Source organism: Trachemys scripta, chromosome 1, assembly GCF_013100865.1.
Source record: "Trachemys scripta elegans isolate TJP31775 chromosome 1, CAS_Tse_1.0, whole genome shotgun sequence".
NCBI classification, from domain to species: domain Eukaryota; kingdom Metazoa; phylum Chordata; order Testudines; family Emydidae; genus Trachemys; species Trachemys scripta.
Genome location: NC_048298.1, coordinates 124,897,207 through 124,913,286, shown reverse-complemented (window position 1 = coordinate 124,913,286; position 16,080 = coordinate 124,897,207). Strand labels below are relative to the sequence as shown.

At 40.9% G+C, this 16,080-nt stretch overlaps 1 protein-coding gene across 2 annotated transcripts in view; it reads left to right on the top strand.

Moving 5' to 3' along the window:
- LRP6 (LDL receptor related protein 6) overlaps positions 1-13,275 on the top strand; it is a 202,185-nt gene extending 188,910 nt beyond the window's left edge. For both annotated transcript variants that reach the window (XM_034784364.1, XM_034784371.1), the window contains 5 exons: positions 858-968; positions 2,776-3,006; positions 4,370-4,503; positions 6,010-6,107; positions 10,899-13,275. In XM_034784364.1, the coding sequence (XP_034640255.1) occupies positions 858-968; positions 2,776-3,006; positions 4,370-4,503; positions 6,010-6,107; positions 10,899-11,190 (866 nt within the window). In that variant the 3' untranslated portion in view covers positions 11,191-13,275. The remainder of the gene's footprint in view (positions 1-857; positions 969-2,775; positions 3,007-4,369; positions 4,504-6,009; positions 6,108-10,898) is intronic.
- The last annotated feature ends 2,805 nt before the right edge of the window (positions 13,276-16,080 follow it).

Genomic DNA, 16,080 nt, shown 5'->3' with positions numbered 1-16,080 from the left:
TGGTCCTGAGAGTCCAATATGAACTAGTGTATGCATATCTCCCCCAACGGCTTTCAAAGCTGATAACAGAGGACGTTCGCTCGCATCGCCTCCCCCCCCACTAGAGAAGATACATTCAGTTCTACAATAGCACATACATTATTGCATTTTTAATACAATGTACCCCAAAGGAATTAACTCTAATTCAATAAGGTTTAACTTTATTGAATTAAGTTTATTTTAATTCTCTGAGGTTTGTTCGGGATATGCCAAGATATTGTCATTCTGTCACCCTAGTCCTACAATTCCTTGCACTCTTATTGATTGTTATTTACATAATCACTGTACAGTGTTTTCACAACCATACCGTATATGAAATGTAATCTTATCAGTTGACAGCCATTATTACCCAGAGTGCAGGTATTTGAATAATTACTGTTCTATTTAGATTTCTAGATAACCATACAATGACCATACACAGTAGAAAGAAATGTTAGGAAGAGTAAGGGTCTGTTGAGAGTGTTGGAAGGAATTTGTGACCTCTTCGAAAAGAAGTAACTATCTTTTAGCAGCTTGATAAGTTTTTGTAACTTAATTATTTTCTCTCGTTCAAAATTCAAATATTTAATGGCTAAAGTTAATAGTAATTATAACTTGTGTGCTTCCTGTTAATTGTATTCTGGGTTTATTTCCTATAAACACCATGGCCTTCTGCCTCTGAGTTCATTCAGCCCAAGATACCATATTTAGTAACCTGCAAATAGGAAATAACATTCTCAGGTCATCAGTGTATTACCCTCCTACAGAACCTGATCACCTGTCTTTGTTTTCGTGAATATCTGACATTGAACATTTCTGGACATTTTTCTCCCCTCCAGTGCTTTGTTTAACCGATCAATTCCGCTGCACCAGTGGCCAGTGCATTGGGAAAAACAAGAAATGTGATCACAACTTGGACTGCAGTGACAGCTCAGATGAGCAAGGATGCTGTAAGTGTAAAATCTGAGATCAGAGACATGGTTGCAGCAAGTGAAGATGGTTGTTTCACTCCTCAGTGAGTTAGGATTCGCTCTCAGTATTAAAACCACATGCATTAATTTTAAGGTGGGTGTTCCTGCCTCACCTGTTGCCAATAATTAATACATGGGGATCATAGGAAGCTAATTGACATGTAGCTCTTTTTGGAGTGAAAAATCTATTATTCTGATAAGTGTCTCAGATTCAAAACAGTTAAATTCTGCCCCTTATATTTTAAACATTTTAAAAATTCTTTGGAAATCTTGCTTAATAATGTTTGTATACATGGAGGGAAGCATTCTTCTGTACTATAAGAATCTCTTCAAAATGGCCTGAGGCTGTCGTAACCATTCTGCTCTGCTTCAGCCATAGAATTCACAAGAGGTACTTTAAGAAACTTAAGAGTGCTCCTATCTCTGCACATAGAAATATGCTAAAAAGTTTCCTTTGTGCCTAAAGCCTATGTAATTCTCTGCTTGGTTTATAGTTGCAGATTATGGTTTATGGAATATAATATCCTTTGGGCCTGCCTGCCTTGAAAGGCTCCAGGTCCCTAGAAAAAAAACTACAGGCCAGAGTAGATTTCAGCCTTAAAGTTCACTGGCATCATTGTTACGTTATTAGAAATTTTAAATCGGAAATCTCCTCACCTGTTATAACCAATTGATGTACTGCACATAACAGACACAGTTAATGAATAAAAACACACACATGTAAACCCAGAATTGACCCCTAATTCTTTAGCTCCTGAATCTACTTCAGAGATAAGTGAGATCTCCCTTTGTTGGCAGTAATAGTAGGTGCCTTATCCTCCCTATGGGCCAGACGGCAGAAGACACTATCACAAATGTGCACATAACACTGACCTGAGCCCATTTCCTGTCTTCTCTATTGTTTGTAATGAGGGAGGAGGGAAGTTAGGTCAATGTGTGCACTGGGATAAGGTTGTAGCTAGTTCTGTTCTGTTTCTAATGTGGACAGGGTCTTATTTTCTCATCTCTGTAGATTCATTAGATATGGGAGCCAAAGAGATTGGCTAAAGGGTTGGTGCAGACTTCAGGGAACAAGGATATGTGGATTGAAAAGTAGCCACTTAGATACCATGGAGATATGCGTGATATAAGACACTGAATAGAATAGTGCTATTGCTCGTCTTCCCAGATTCTCAAGGCATAGTCAGGTTGTTGTCCATTGTTCTGAGAAATATCACTGCTTACAGTTCAGTGCCTTCAGGAATGGCATCCATGTCTGACTGCTGATGGGCTTGTAATAACAATTCAGGGTGACACTGCCTTGCAGAGATGATACTTCTAGGACAGATGATCAGGTGTAGCTCTTACCATCAGTTGGAAGTGCACATGGGGCAGGTTAGGTGTCTTTGGAAATGCCACCAGACGCAGTTGATCATTGCTTCCATGGTTCTCCTATTTAGCATCAATGAATGCTGGGCCATGAATAATAAACCCCTAGACAGCAGAGGAGGTGGAGTTAATGGTATTAGAACACTGGCTTTTGCCCTAGGTTCATATGCTACTTAGGTCAAATGTGAAAAGTAGCTGTCTTTAATTGCAGATAAAAATGTCATCCTAGTGCCAAGTGGGCGTTTGTTCACGCTGCATGTTTAATTAGAAGGCTATCGTAAGTGGCTTGGAAGCTCAGTAGCATAGGCTTCCAGTTTTTCTTTTGGAGAGAGTGGCATGCATGCTAATCTTAGCACGTCTGAAATTGTTGGACCTAACAGTGAAAGTTACAGAATCTGATTTCCCTCTCCTCATTTAGACACAACAGAGGAGCCAGCACCACAAGCCAACAATACCATAGGCTCAATCATTGGAGTGATCCTCACCGTTTTTGTGGTTGGAGCAATGTACTTTATCTGCCAGAGGGTGCTGTGCCCACGCATGAAGGGGGATGGGGAAACAATGACTAATGACTATGTGGTGCATGGACCAGCCTCCGTACCACTTGGTTATGTGCCTCACCCAAGCTCTCTGTCAGGGTCTCTCCCAGGTAAGTAACAATATGTCTAAGCATTTTAAAACCACATTGGTCTCCTTATCCTGCCTCTTAATGACACTATATAGTTATAATGCAAGCTCTTGTGCATGCTCACCAGCAAAGTAGGTGTTTGTACCAGATACATAATTCTGGGAACCTGCCCCTCGGAAGACAGGATTGAACCCTCTAAATTGTATTACTTGATTGTTGTTTGATTTCTAACAGTGTCATCCACAAGCAGCAGAACTACCAGTAACTGTATATACACATACCTAGGGATCACTTCTTTTACTACTGAAATTCATCCTCTTGGGCCAGTGTAATGACACCAACAATTCTACAATTCTGTAGGCTCAGGAAATAGAGAATTAAATCAACAGGCATTTAGACGGAATATAGTCACTCATGTTGACTGGGAATTGCCCTGTCCCAGGGACAAATGCCCTGTATTGTGTGCTTGTGGAGAGTTCTGTGGGATCTTTAATGACCAGAAGTAATTATGGCCTCATTTCTGTAAACCCTCTTAAACAGCATTGTGCAAACAGCAGCCGGAAGTTGTAACCTTATCTAGCTGATGATATACGAAACTAAGGCTAGGTCACAAAAGTGCACTTAGTCTTAATTAATGTGCATGACTCCTGTATGTGTTTCTTTACAAATAATGAGCTTTCGTTAGTCAGTGCCAAGTCTTTTTAATAAAATCCATATTCTTGCTGCTTTATTCTGATCCAACTGGAACAAAAGAGGTGCCTGTAAATGCTTTTTGCAAGCCTGTTATGGCATTATATCAATGCATCAGCCCCTTTTGCCTTCCTGTGATAAGCTGCTTTTCATGAGAGGGAGCTTTGAACATAATTTTTGCTGTAGTCCGGAATGCATTCACATGCGTCTTCCCCTTCTGCCAGGCCTCCCTCCTAGTCTCCTTTCACTTTGTTGCAAAAACTCACTATGTGGAAAAGAAAGAACAAAACCTCTTTCCTCTTGCACGCATGTGACAGGCAAAATCAGTTTAATGTTTTATTCTTGAGTATAGAGAGAGTGCTGAAGTGCCTTCTCTCTTAAGCCTTTCAAAGCCATTCAAGTGAAAGGAATCCTTTTCTCTTTGCACAGGCTTTCGTGCAGCCCCATGCCAGGTTCCTGAGTTCAGTGGCTAGAACGTTAAGCCAGCATGTTTATCCCCTGAGTAACTTCGTTTTGCTTTTCCATCAAGGAAACTAGGATTGTTTAATGCAGACAACTTTTTTTTTTTTTTTTTGAGTCGTGTTTATAGTGCCTGTATCCTGTAGAGATATTTTAGCCTTAACCCCCATCCCTTCTTCAGTTTTGCTTTAAAGATTTTAATATTGATATACATAGTGTCTGTCGTTTTCTTTAGGAATGTCACGTAAATCTGTGATCAGCTCCCTCAGCATTATGGCCGGAAGTAGCGGGCCTCCCTACGACAGAGCCCATGTCACAGGGGCATCCTCCAGTAGTTCTTCGAGTACCAAGGGCACTTACTTCCCTCCAGTAAGTCTCACTTCCAGGCGTGGGTATCTTTCAGTCCAGTAGCAGCGTGCATGTCTGGGGTTAGCTGTTTGACAAGGGTTTTGTTTTAGATTTCTAGTCTAACAAATCTGTTTGGTTGAATATGGAGTGGGTGAATTGGAAGGACGTGTGTGTGTACAGCATGCCCTCTTCCAAAGCTGCAGAGGAATGTCTTGCTAAACTAAAAAAGTTAATGGATTTCGTGCTGTGAAAGGTGTTGGACTGATTGTCCTAGAGACTGTAAAAGCCCCAAACTATAGAACAGGTACAGCATTGGCAGAGAAAACTTCTCCCCTTTGACCCCACTGAGGCACCTCCAACTTGGCATGGAGGGATCATCACTAAAGGGGAGTCTACTATCCACAGTCCTTGCAGGAGAACCAATTGCCATGGTGGCTTTCATGCTATTAAACACGTTGTTGTTATTTATATTAACATAGCGCCTAGGAGCAGCAGTCATGGTCCAGGACCCCATTGTGTTAGTTAGTGGCTGTACAAACACAGAACAAAAAGACAGTTCATGCCCAAAAGAGTTTACAGTCTAGATTCTAAGGCCTGGTCCACGCTAACCCCCCACTTCGGACGAAGGTACACAAATTCAGCTACGTTATTAACGTAGCTGAATTCGAAGTACCTTAGTCCGAACTTACCGCGGGTCCAGACGCGGCAGGCAGGCTCCCCCATCGATGCCGCATACTCCTCTCGCTGAGCTGGAGTACCGGCATCAATGGCAAGCACTTCCGGGATCGATCCCAGAAGATAGATCGCTTACATCCGGACCAGGAAGTAAGTATAGACGTACCCTAAGTAATCTTGCCTCCAGTAGCAACTAATACTACCAACTACTTTATCTATAACCCACAAAACAAGGTGATAATAAATTGAATTATCGTCAATGTGGGCTGAATTTCAACTGCTGACCATGATGTCAGAGGCCTCATAATGTACTCCCCCTAGGATATTTATTTCACTACCGTTGAAATATCCTCTTTCCTCTAAGAGCCAGAATCTGTTCAGTTATAAAAAGAACAAGGGGCAGCAAAATAACAACACTGGAATCAGCACAGTATCTGGTGACTATGACCTGGTTGTGGCAGTCATCAGCCAGTTTGCCTGGGATAGCAGTATACCTGATGACAATCTAGTATTGAATTGCCTGGTTTGGGTTTACTTTTCAGCACTAAGTGCTTCAAAATAGCAACAGTAGTCCCCTCCTTAGGAGGAAAGCTTAGTGATAGCTTAGATGGACATGAATACAAGCGAGGTTCACAGGATGTTGAGATTATAGAGAGGAATTTACACTGGGGAAGGGGCCATGGCTTTGTCTCGGTGCAGCACTGAGCTTTGCCTTAACAAGAAAGAAAGGTGTAAACGGCGAACTAGTATTTTCTTTAATATTGGGTAGGAATATCGTCATGGCTGCATTTAATTTTTTCTTCCCCTTTAATTTTATTGTGGCTGTTTTAAAAAGATGCTTTTTTTTTTTAGATTTTGAATCCTCCGCCATCACCAGCTACTGAACGCTCACATTACACCATGGAATTCGGTTATTCTTCAAACAGTCCTTCCACTCATAGATCCTACAGGTAATTTATTAGTACAATAGCCTCAATCTGGATCAAAGCCTCATTGTACTAATTGCTGTACAAACATAGAATAAAAGACCATCCTCGCCCTAGAGTTTACAATCTAAGGCCCTGATCCTGCAAACAGTTATACAGATGCTTAATTTTAATCACATGCATAGTTCCACTCTCTATGTCTCGCACATGCCATCTGCAGAGCAACATTCTATAGATGCAGTTGTAGGTCCTTAAGCTATTTCAACCCCCCTCTGCCCCCATGATGTTATGGATATCATCCAGTTTACCTTTGAATCCATATTTGGGGGGCTGCGCTATGATGCGGTGGATGCTTTGGATGTTCTCAGCACAGTCGCATGACGGGGAGTCTTTGTTAATCCAGTAGCCACGTCTTCCGTGGGTTGTTTGGATGCAGTTCAGTGTGGTCCAAAGTTTGCAAGGTGGGTCAAACTGAGAGGGCGGCTTGTTGGGTCAGTATTACTGTGTTTGTTTGGAATGGTAGATGAGGTCCAGACACTTTGCCATTCCCTGGCTGGATCCAGAGACAAGAGATGGTCACGGGTGGTCCACAGTGGTTTTCGCGATTTCAGGTGGTGTTAGAATATGTTATCCATAACCTGCTGAATGGGAAGTTCTGGGTAGGCTTTGGTGCATGTAAGTTCACGTGCCGTGGCTGTATCTCGATGGACAGCTGGAAGTTCCATGTTTGCTAATACAGAAAGTCACAGTAGAGGCTTTAAGAAATGACCGTGGCTTCTCTCCACACTCGGGGGATTTCACCGGTCTCCAGGATGTTGGTGAAAAGCTGCATCATCCATTTCCATGCCAATGGATCCACGTTATATAACACAGGATAGATACCATCTTTTCCTGCTGCTTTTCCCAGTTTTGTGGCTTCACTGGCTGTATCGATCTCCTTACTTCTGAATGGCCCAGACCATTGGGACAATGGCACACCTGTGGACATCACCTGCTGAAGCTGATGCTGGACTTGTCTGCACTACGGTCTGTTTGCTGGCTGTTTTGAAGTCCACAAACAGTTAGCAGCGATGGCATTGGCTTTCACCTGTGGCCTAATAGTAGGTGTGGGATTTGCAGCCCACAAGCGTTCCAGGCATGTCTGCTCCAGCATGTGAAGTTTAGACCTTCTACACATTCAAGCCACCATTTCTGCCTTGCTGCAGCCCGTGACGCCAGGAGGGCTTCTCCAGTTTTTGGGTCTTTACGCTCATCGTATTTGTGGAGGAGCTGGGAGTATACCTGTATCCCCGGAGAATGTTGTTCTTTGTGGCAGAGATTAGGAGTGCAGTAAAATGGTCAGAAGGGGGGAATGCGGGAAATGGTGTTTTCCACAATCATAGTGAAAGTGGCCCAGTCTGCTTTTTTTTTTTTTTTTTTTTTTTTTTAAGTTCCAGCCTGGCACTGGTTTTGAGTAGAGAACTGGGATTTGAATTCCATTATGCGTCTGTCCTGAGTGTTCAGGAAGTCATTGAGGACGATTCATGACATGGGTGTTGGTGTGCCCTGTATCTATCATCTTTAGAGATGAACGTCAGGTCAGGGCAATATCCTCTGCCCCATCTTGCAGACTGGAAAGGGACCTGCTGTTTCGCATCAAAAAGGAGGCGTATATCATTTGCTGAAATCCAGTTTGTCAGTTCTTCGCCTGGAAGATTGTTTGCAGCAAAACCTTATTGTGTGTAGTGACTGTTAAAGTTGCCCACAAATAAGCAGGGTCCTGCACATTCTGCAGAGTTGGTTAAGGCATGGTGTACCAGGCTGTTTATATACATTAATGATGGTTAGCTTGCCGATGCGCACGGAGATGGTAATTGTTCCTTTGTGGACTGTAGGAGGTAGAACCACATATTTGTTGATCTCCTGCTTGATATAAATTGCCAGGCCCCATTTTGGGTGGTAATTGCTGGCTATGAGTTTATAGCCATAGATTTTGTAGCAAGGGGTCTTTTCTTCATTTGCGACATGGGTGAGAACATGGATGTTGGTCTTCACCATTTTCTCCGGGAAGTCATACTTGGACTGTGAGATGCCTTCAGCATTCAGTTGGCAGATCTTTACCCCAGGTCCAATCTGCCTGGTATGTTGGCCCTGAAAAGATAGTCCCATTGAAGCATGTGCATAAGTGTCTGAAGGATTGGGGCCAAAAATTTAAGACAGAATGCAGCAAATATGTTAGCAGCATTCCTCTCAAATGTGTATCATTGAGGGTCATCACTCAGTTTTTGTCCAAAACTTATTTAAGTTTTGCATAAGCTTGGTGTCTCATTACTTTTATTACTGAAAATAATTTACACCAGAAAGATAGTGAGAGAACCATTCACTCTAGAAGAATGTCTTATGCTATTTTAAATTTCCTGCACGAATAATTTGTTTGGCACACAATATATCATTTGGGCCTTGCCATCTTGAGAGAGATGACAAGCAGATCCTAGGAAAGGAAAAAGAAAGAAGAGAGTCTAAAGTTGCATAGATAACGTTGCTACATAGCCTAGCTAGTGCTTAACATAATTATTTCTGATTCCACAATGAGGAGTTTCTGATTTTCTTTATATGTATCTATATTTACATTTTTAAATCCTTTTTTAACCCTTTTCCTATTTGTTTTCTTTTGGGGGGAGGGCTGGGGTGGGGTTCACTGTTAAACTTTTACATATTTCCTTTTTTAAAGGCCTATTTCACTGTTGTTTATAGACTTGTAAGCTTTTGCCCATTGTTTTTATTTAATGTAATGTTAATGCACACTGTCCCTTCCCTCGAAGATGAATGTTTAGTCTCTTTGCTGTAATGATTTTGTTTTAATTTATTTGGGTTTTTACCACAAATGAAAGAAAAGGAGCACCTTTCCAAGGCTATAGGGCGTGCCCTCCACCCCAGACACAGAAGCAGCACTGGTCGACTACCAGAGGGAGTTGTTTTTGATAGAGATATACAAGTTCTTCCTAATGGGCTTGTGGATAATGAAGTTATTGGGGCTCAAAAATCATCTATTCTCCTTTAACAGAAGATATGGCCAGGGTTCTATGGAAAGTCAGACTAGATGTTCATAGTGGTCCCTTCAGGCATTATGAAAAGTCTATAAAAGGGACTGGCAACTTAAAAAGCAAACCAACATCAAAGCTTGGCACCGGCTTGGATAACTCTGATCATTGTTAACTGATGTGACATTTGAATCTCATTAATGATACTAAGCGTGTGGCGCTGGGTTTGATATTTCTAGAACTCTCTCTCCCAGTCAAAAATATATCCTATTGCTGCTTCTGGTCATCTTGTCTTTCCTCACATTCTGACATTGACCTAGAGCAGTGGTTCTCAACCAGGGGTATGTGTACCACTGGGGGTGCGCAGAGATCTTCCAGCGGATACATCAACTCATCTAGATATTTGCCTAGTTTTATAATAGGCTACATAAAATGCACCAACGAAGTCAGTACAAACTAAAATTTCAGACAGAGAAAATGAGAAATGAAGCAATTTTTCAGTAATATGCTGTCATACTTTTGTATTTTTTTGGTCTGTTTTTAAGTGAGGTGAAACTTGGGAGTATGCAAGACCAATCAGACTCCTGAAAGGAATACAATCGTCTGGAAAGGTTGAGAACCACTGACCTAGAGGAATTGGCATTCTGATTTTGGAGCAGAGGCACTGGCAATTGTGGCTGCTACAGCCTCAGTGTCTTGGGCAATAGAAGTCGCTCTCCTCTATATGTGCAACTTGATTTTTTTCTTGCACCCACTACAGAACTGCTTTTTGATAGCTGCAGTTCCTATGTGCTGCTATGTTAGCTGCTCAGGGAGATGTTTCTCCTGGCTGCAGTAAAACAGTCACATGAGCTAGCTTTTCTGTCTGTGGACTCTGATCCAGTGCCGAATTAATCAGCAGAGGCTACTGGAAATAGAACATCTACTCCACACACTCTGTTTTCCCCCAACCTCTAAAACCCCCCCAAATCCCACCCCTTTTGTACCAGTTTGACCAGGGTTGAGGTTTTGTGATGTCTAGCCCAAGGTGATGTCTAATTAGTAGAGCTGGGCAACATATTTTGATTGAAATTTTTTACTGAGAAATGCAGACTCAAGTCAACTGAAACATTTAACGAATTGATGCCGATTTTGGCAAATGGTTTCAGTTGAAGAAAAAAAAATTAAGACATGTCAGAACTGTTTATTTTGACATTCCTGAAAAGAAACATTTCAATTTTTTTGCCTAGATTCACTAGGGGACTTAGACACCATTCACAAAAACAAGGAGGAGAGGGAGGGGAGACGTGGGTTCCAGACCCTGCTCCAGAGCAGGGATTGGAACCTGGCTCTTCCACATTCCAGGTGACTGCCCTAACCACTAGGCTACTGGGTATAAGCTGGGGCGCCACCAGCTGTACCTTCATCACCAGCCCCTCCTCATTGGGTTTGTGAATTGCACATTAAGTCCCCTTGTTAATGTAGCTTTACAAGAAAAGTAAAGATGTCCAAAAGTGAAACAAAGCATTTCTTTTGACATGAAATAAATTTAATTTCCAACTTTTCCATTTGTGAAAATTCTGAAAATGTTTGGGGTGGTTGTCCCCAGACAGATGGGTTGGAATTTTGCGGGGGGGAGGGAGGAGAAAGGGGCTGGCCTTGTTTTGGAGCTGCCGGCACTCTGAAAAATCACAGCTCTGCTAATGAGTATTCCCTTCATGAGGCAATACATCTGGCCTGTGTCCTGTTATCTGAGTCTTTGGCTTATAGTTTCTATTTAAGCGCTGACATCTTTCCTCTGAATTTCCTTACATAGCTACAGGCCATACAGCTACCGGCATTTTGCACCTCCCACCACGCCTTGCAGCACGGACGTTTGTGACAGCGACTACGCCCCCAGCCGGCGGGTCACGACAGCAGTGACTAAGGGCTACACCAGTGACTTGAACTATGATTCCGAGCCTGTGCCCCCTCCACCGACGCCAAGGAGCCAGTACCTCTCGGCGGAGGAGAACTATGAAAGTTGTCCGCCCTCCCCATACACAGAACGGAGCTATTCCCATCACCTCTACCCGCCGCCTCCATCCCCCTGCACGGACTCCTCATGAGGGCCCCTCCACCCCCTTCCTTAACTGCCTCCACTACGAAAGTGTAAATACAAATTGTCCATACCAGGGAGGGGGGAGGGAGCTATTGGAGAGGGAGGAGGCAGGACAGTGTACAGTTAAAAGTTATGAAATGGGGTGGGGAATACTGGAGATATTTGTACAGAAGAAAAAAGGATATTTATATATTTTCTTAAACAGCATCTGCTGCTTGTGCCATAAGAAGAAATTTTTGTATAAAAGAATAGAAATTTGTACAAAATTTTTATTTTTGCAAATGGAACAAAAAAACATGCCTTAATCCAGTGAAGTGACCGAGCACATGAGAAAATGGAAGGACCAGGACGCGTCACTGTCCAGTGAGGCAAAGTGTGGGGTTCGTCAATACCAAAAAAGTTTTAAAAATAATAAAAAAAGAAGTCCGTCTCAGAGCAGCATACCATAGATACTTGGAAGTAGCCAAATAACCTCTACATTAACTATGGAGGGCCAGCAATGAAAGTTAAACTTGAAGAAACAGTCAGGACAGATATTAACCATACACAAAGGGCTTTATGTTTTCTACAGGAATACAGCAATCGTAGCAACGAATAGATATGTTATAGTATTTTATTATATATGTGTGTGTACAAATATAATAAAATATTAGAATATATTGTCACACACTTTTTAAAAATTAAAATGCATCTGCATTTTTTTTGCCTACATTTGCATCACTCCCCCCGTTTTAAAACTTTCTCCATTGCTGGCAGTTCAATAATTTTGTTGGGTACACTTTTAAAAATGTCTTTAATTGTTTTGGCATTTTCCACCCCGGCATCCTCTGCTTTCCCCCCCAGAGCCATTTTGTTAAATCAGATTTCCTTGTTTAAAGTACTTCTAGAATTGGGCTAATGAAAATTCATCCTCTACGTTTTTTATTAGCCTTGTCTTGCAGTGCATGTTATGTGTTGGGTTTCTTTATTCAGCGGATGCCGTAGGATTCCATTTTGTACCAAGTCAGCCCAATTCTCATGTAATTGACAATGGTAATATGCATAGACCTGAATCATTTTAGTCTCTTAAAAACTGTTTTGATTTAGTTGCCCACAAAATGTCAAATATTTTTATACCACATATAATATAGACAACATATTTATAAACTATAAATTTAACCATAAATTGCTAGTTTTACTGTAAATGAATCCTGTATCCTTGCAATACTTTCAGTGTATAGTTAATATCACAGTATACAAATCATTTATATATATATTTATATTATTTCCTAGTAAGAAAGCATTTAAACATTGTCGCCAGGGGGATGGGACACAATCTATAAGACATGGAATTTTGATCATTAGAAATGTTTCCCCTGCTGTATTAACTGTTCATGCTGTGTTCGTGTTAGGTAAGCCGGTCTTCTCAGTATGATTTCTACATACCTCCTCTTTTGCGTGGCATGCATTTAATACTTTAGTATTAACCACTGTGAATGTCAAATTTTAAGATATTCTTAACCAAATCATTTTATATTAGCATCCTGTATTTTTGTATCTCCTTAGCTCCTTTGGCAATTAGAAAGGGATAGTATGAGTTCATTTTAAAAACAGTTTGCATGAACTAAAGGGCAACATATGATCTTCTTAACTCTTTCTGACTCCTGTGCAGTGTTTGCGTTCAACAGCCTGAACTAGCGGAGCTCACAATGGATCTGATCTTGGGATGTGTTACCAATCTGCTATTCCCATTAACTTTTAATGGGAGTTTCAGGAGCCCCTCCAAAGATCAGACCCTAAATCTTACCTCTCCTCACAAAGGATACTGAGGGACTCCTACATTGAGGTACTGGGGCTCAACATTGGTGTAATAACTCTTCATAAGGGACAGATGGGTTTACTGCTTTGTTACAGTCAGTTTCTATTAAGGGATGCAGGCTAAAAACATTCTAGTTTTAAATCCCATACTTTTCATGAAGTTTTGAGTGATTCTTGCCCATGCTGCATTTCAGCTTGACTGTTGGAGCCTCTCTCGGTTTCAGCTCTAAGGGGAAACCATGAAGTTTGGAGTTCTCGCTGTACCTTTCTAATAATTGAAGATACCCAAGGAAGTATCTTTACTTTATAATACCTTTCGAGCAAAGTATTTATTTTAAAAAAAATCGGAATGATCCTCAGACGATTGGAATTGACTATTGGGTCAGGTGTACTAACTTTTGCATAAATATTAACCCAGCTGATAACTTGAGCTTTGTTCTAGGTACCTAGGAATTTTGGTAGCTATTCCTTTGACTCTTCCTGTAGGTGAAGAAACTTGCTTGTAGTCTCCAGTAGGATGGATGTTGGAAGATATTGTGAGCTATAAAAGGAAATCCAATCCATTTATGTGAAGAGAGGGTGAGCAGAGGCTGGGGTGCTGATCAGAACTGAGACTTCTACATTGTTTACATTTTTAAATGTGCAGCATTTCGTGTGGGGTTCACATGTGGAAACTTGCACTAATGAACTCAGAAGAATATTGCATTGTTATATCTCAGTCCAAGTGCTTGTACTGCGATGTCAATGGTCTCTACTTGCAGAATGCTTCAGTGTGCCAATTTGTTTGTTTGAAAAACTCTGAGGTGGTTCAACTTAAGCTGTGGTATCCTCTTACGGGGAGAGTCAGACTGTCTCTTTGGGATTGACTTTTTACAAGGACTTTCTACAGATAATATATGCTTGTTAAACTTGACTACTGGAGGGATTTGTTTTAGAAGAATTAGCTCTCTGTCTTTGGACAGTAGTGCCCAGTTTTTGTACTCTCACCCAGCTACAACTCCATTGAAGTCAATAGCGGGATGGGGTGGAGGGGAGAACATAAGTCAATGCAGAATTTGACCAAATATATTTGAACTGTGTATCTCACTGTGCTCAGCCTGTACTTAAATAAGCTGCTGCTGCTTTTATTTTAATGATGGGAGGAAAACTGTCAGATGATGAAGACCAGTTGAGGATTTGGTGGGAAAGTTGAGACCTACATTTACAATCATTTACATGAATCTAAAGTGGAAATCTTAAATTGATTTAAGATTAAGGAAGTTCCCATTAAGTAGATGTTGATCTGCTTAACATCACCACAACTAGCATCCTTATTGGAACATTCCTGGTGGATAGGCCAAGGACTGATTTGACAGAGAGACTGAACAATCTCTCTCTTCCTTTTCCATCAAACCAGACCTGGCTTGTGCTGTCTCTATCCCACATAAGGGACTATGCGCTTTGATACTTTGAAATTGACTGAGAAATGAAGTTTTAAGTCCACTGCACATTGACTTCAAGTCAGCAAGGGCACTTCAATGCTGAACATTAAGCATGCACATAAGTAGTCCCGTTGACATGCATGCTTAAAATTAGGCACTCTCCCTTCCTGAATCAGAGCCATATACAGCGGGGCATTTTTCTCAAGTGCACCGTGTGTAATTTATCCTGCCTATGCATCAGGATGTCTGTAGCTGAATATCTGCACATGGAAATAAATTAATCTTGTTGAATTGGAGGGAGCAGGGAAAGGTATAGCTTTTTAAAAACCACATAGCCCATTTGAGTAAACATGACTATAGGTTTCCCTAGGTGTACATTCTGGTTCACTACACTTTATATCGGTAGCTTTGCATGTTTGAATTGCATAGTGATTCAAACAGAAAGGTGGTTCTCCATATGTATATCTGTCATATCCTATTGCATGTTAAAAGGAACATGCATGTTTTTTTTTCATATTTTTAAAAGCCAGTAGATTTATATGCAAAGAACTACTTTGATGGAACATTTTAATTCTATTTCCTAATGATAGCATTTTAAAATCTTAAAATTCTAGTTTCCATAAATCCAAAATTCAGCCAGCCTGCTTACTTACATACGTATTAAAGCATTAAATGAAACTTGGTAATATAGAATTTGCAGTTGAACCAATTTATACCAAAGGATTAGATTTGCTCTGGGAACTGTAATTTACAATTTCCTGTGTTCTAGATCCCAAATATAACTCTGTGTTTGTATGTACACACAGAGCTTTGCTAATGTGAAGATGCCTGATCTATAGAGGCAATAATTTTCTCCTCCTCCACTCCCACCAATAATAATAATTAATAATCCAGAAGGGTCACCCTGCCTCTCTGCAAAGAGGTAATGGCAGCTTGTAGTGTCTCATATTACCTAGACTTGATTGCATCTACAAAACATACTACAGAACATATACTACTATAGATACCAGAAACTAAAGGAAAAATTCCATTACGTGATATATTATCATTAGTTTGATAATTAATGCAAATTAATAAGAATTTTCCATGTATTTTACAGTTACATGGAAATCAGTCTGTCAGACCTCGCTTACTGATAAATGAAAGTGTACTTTTAAGCTGCTTGGTGCCAGCAGATATTACACTCCATTGCTGGCGCATGAAGGGAAATGGAGAATATCTCATTTCCTGCATTGTTGGGCTTTGGTGATGATCTGGTCTCCAAGTTGTACATTACCCCTACCTTTATGATGAATGCTTTCTATCAATGCTCCATTACATGAATTACACACCCACACTGAGTTCTGCCTTATGGCCTTTTTTCCCCTTTCTTTGAATGTGTCCAATCTATCTAAATTTTATTGAAAGGCAACTATTGTGAGTATTTCCAGTCTTATCAGCTTAATAGACATTACCTGAATGAATTTTAAGTTTTCCCATTCTAAAGGGAAATGCTAAAACTGAAATTCCCGGGTCAGTTTGTGCCGTTCAAAAATTTCATTCTAGAAAGTAATCAGTTACTTTCCGTGTCACATTTGTCGCTAGTGTGAAGGTCACATGGTGTAGTTACGGGCAGATTCTCCGTTTTCTGCACACACCATGCAAAAATAGCTGATTACTTCTTGCTTCTACCAGAAAGA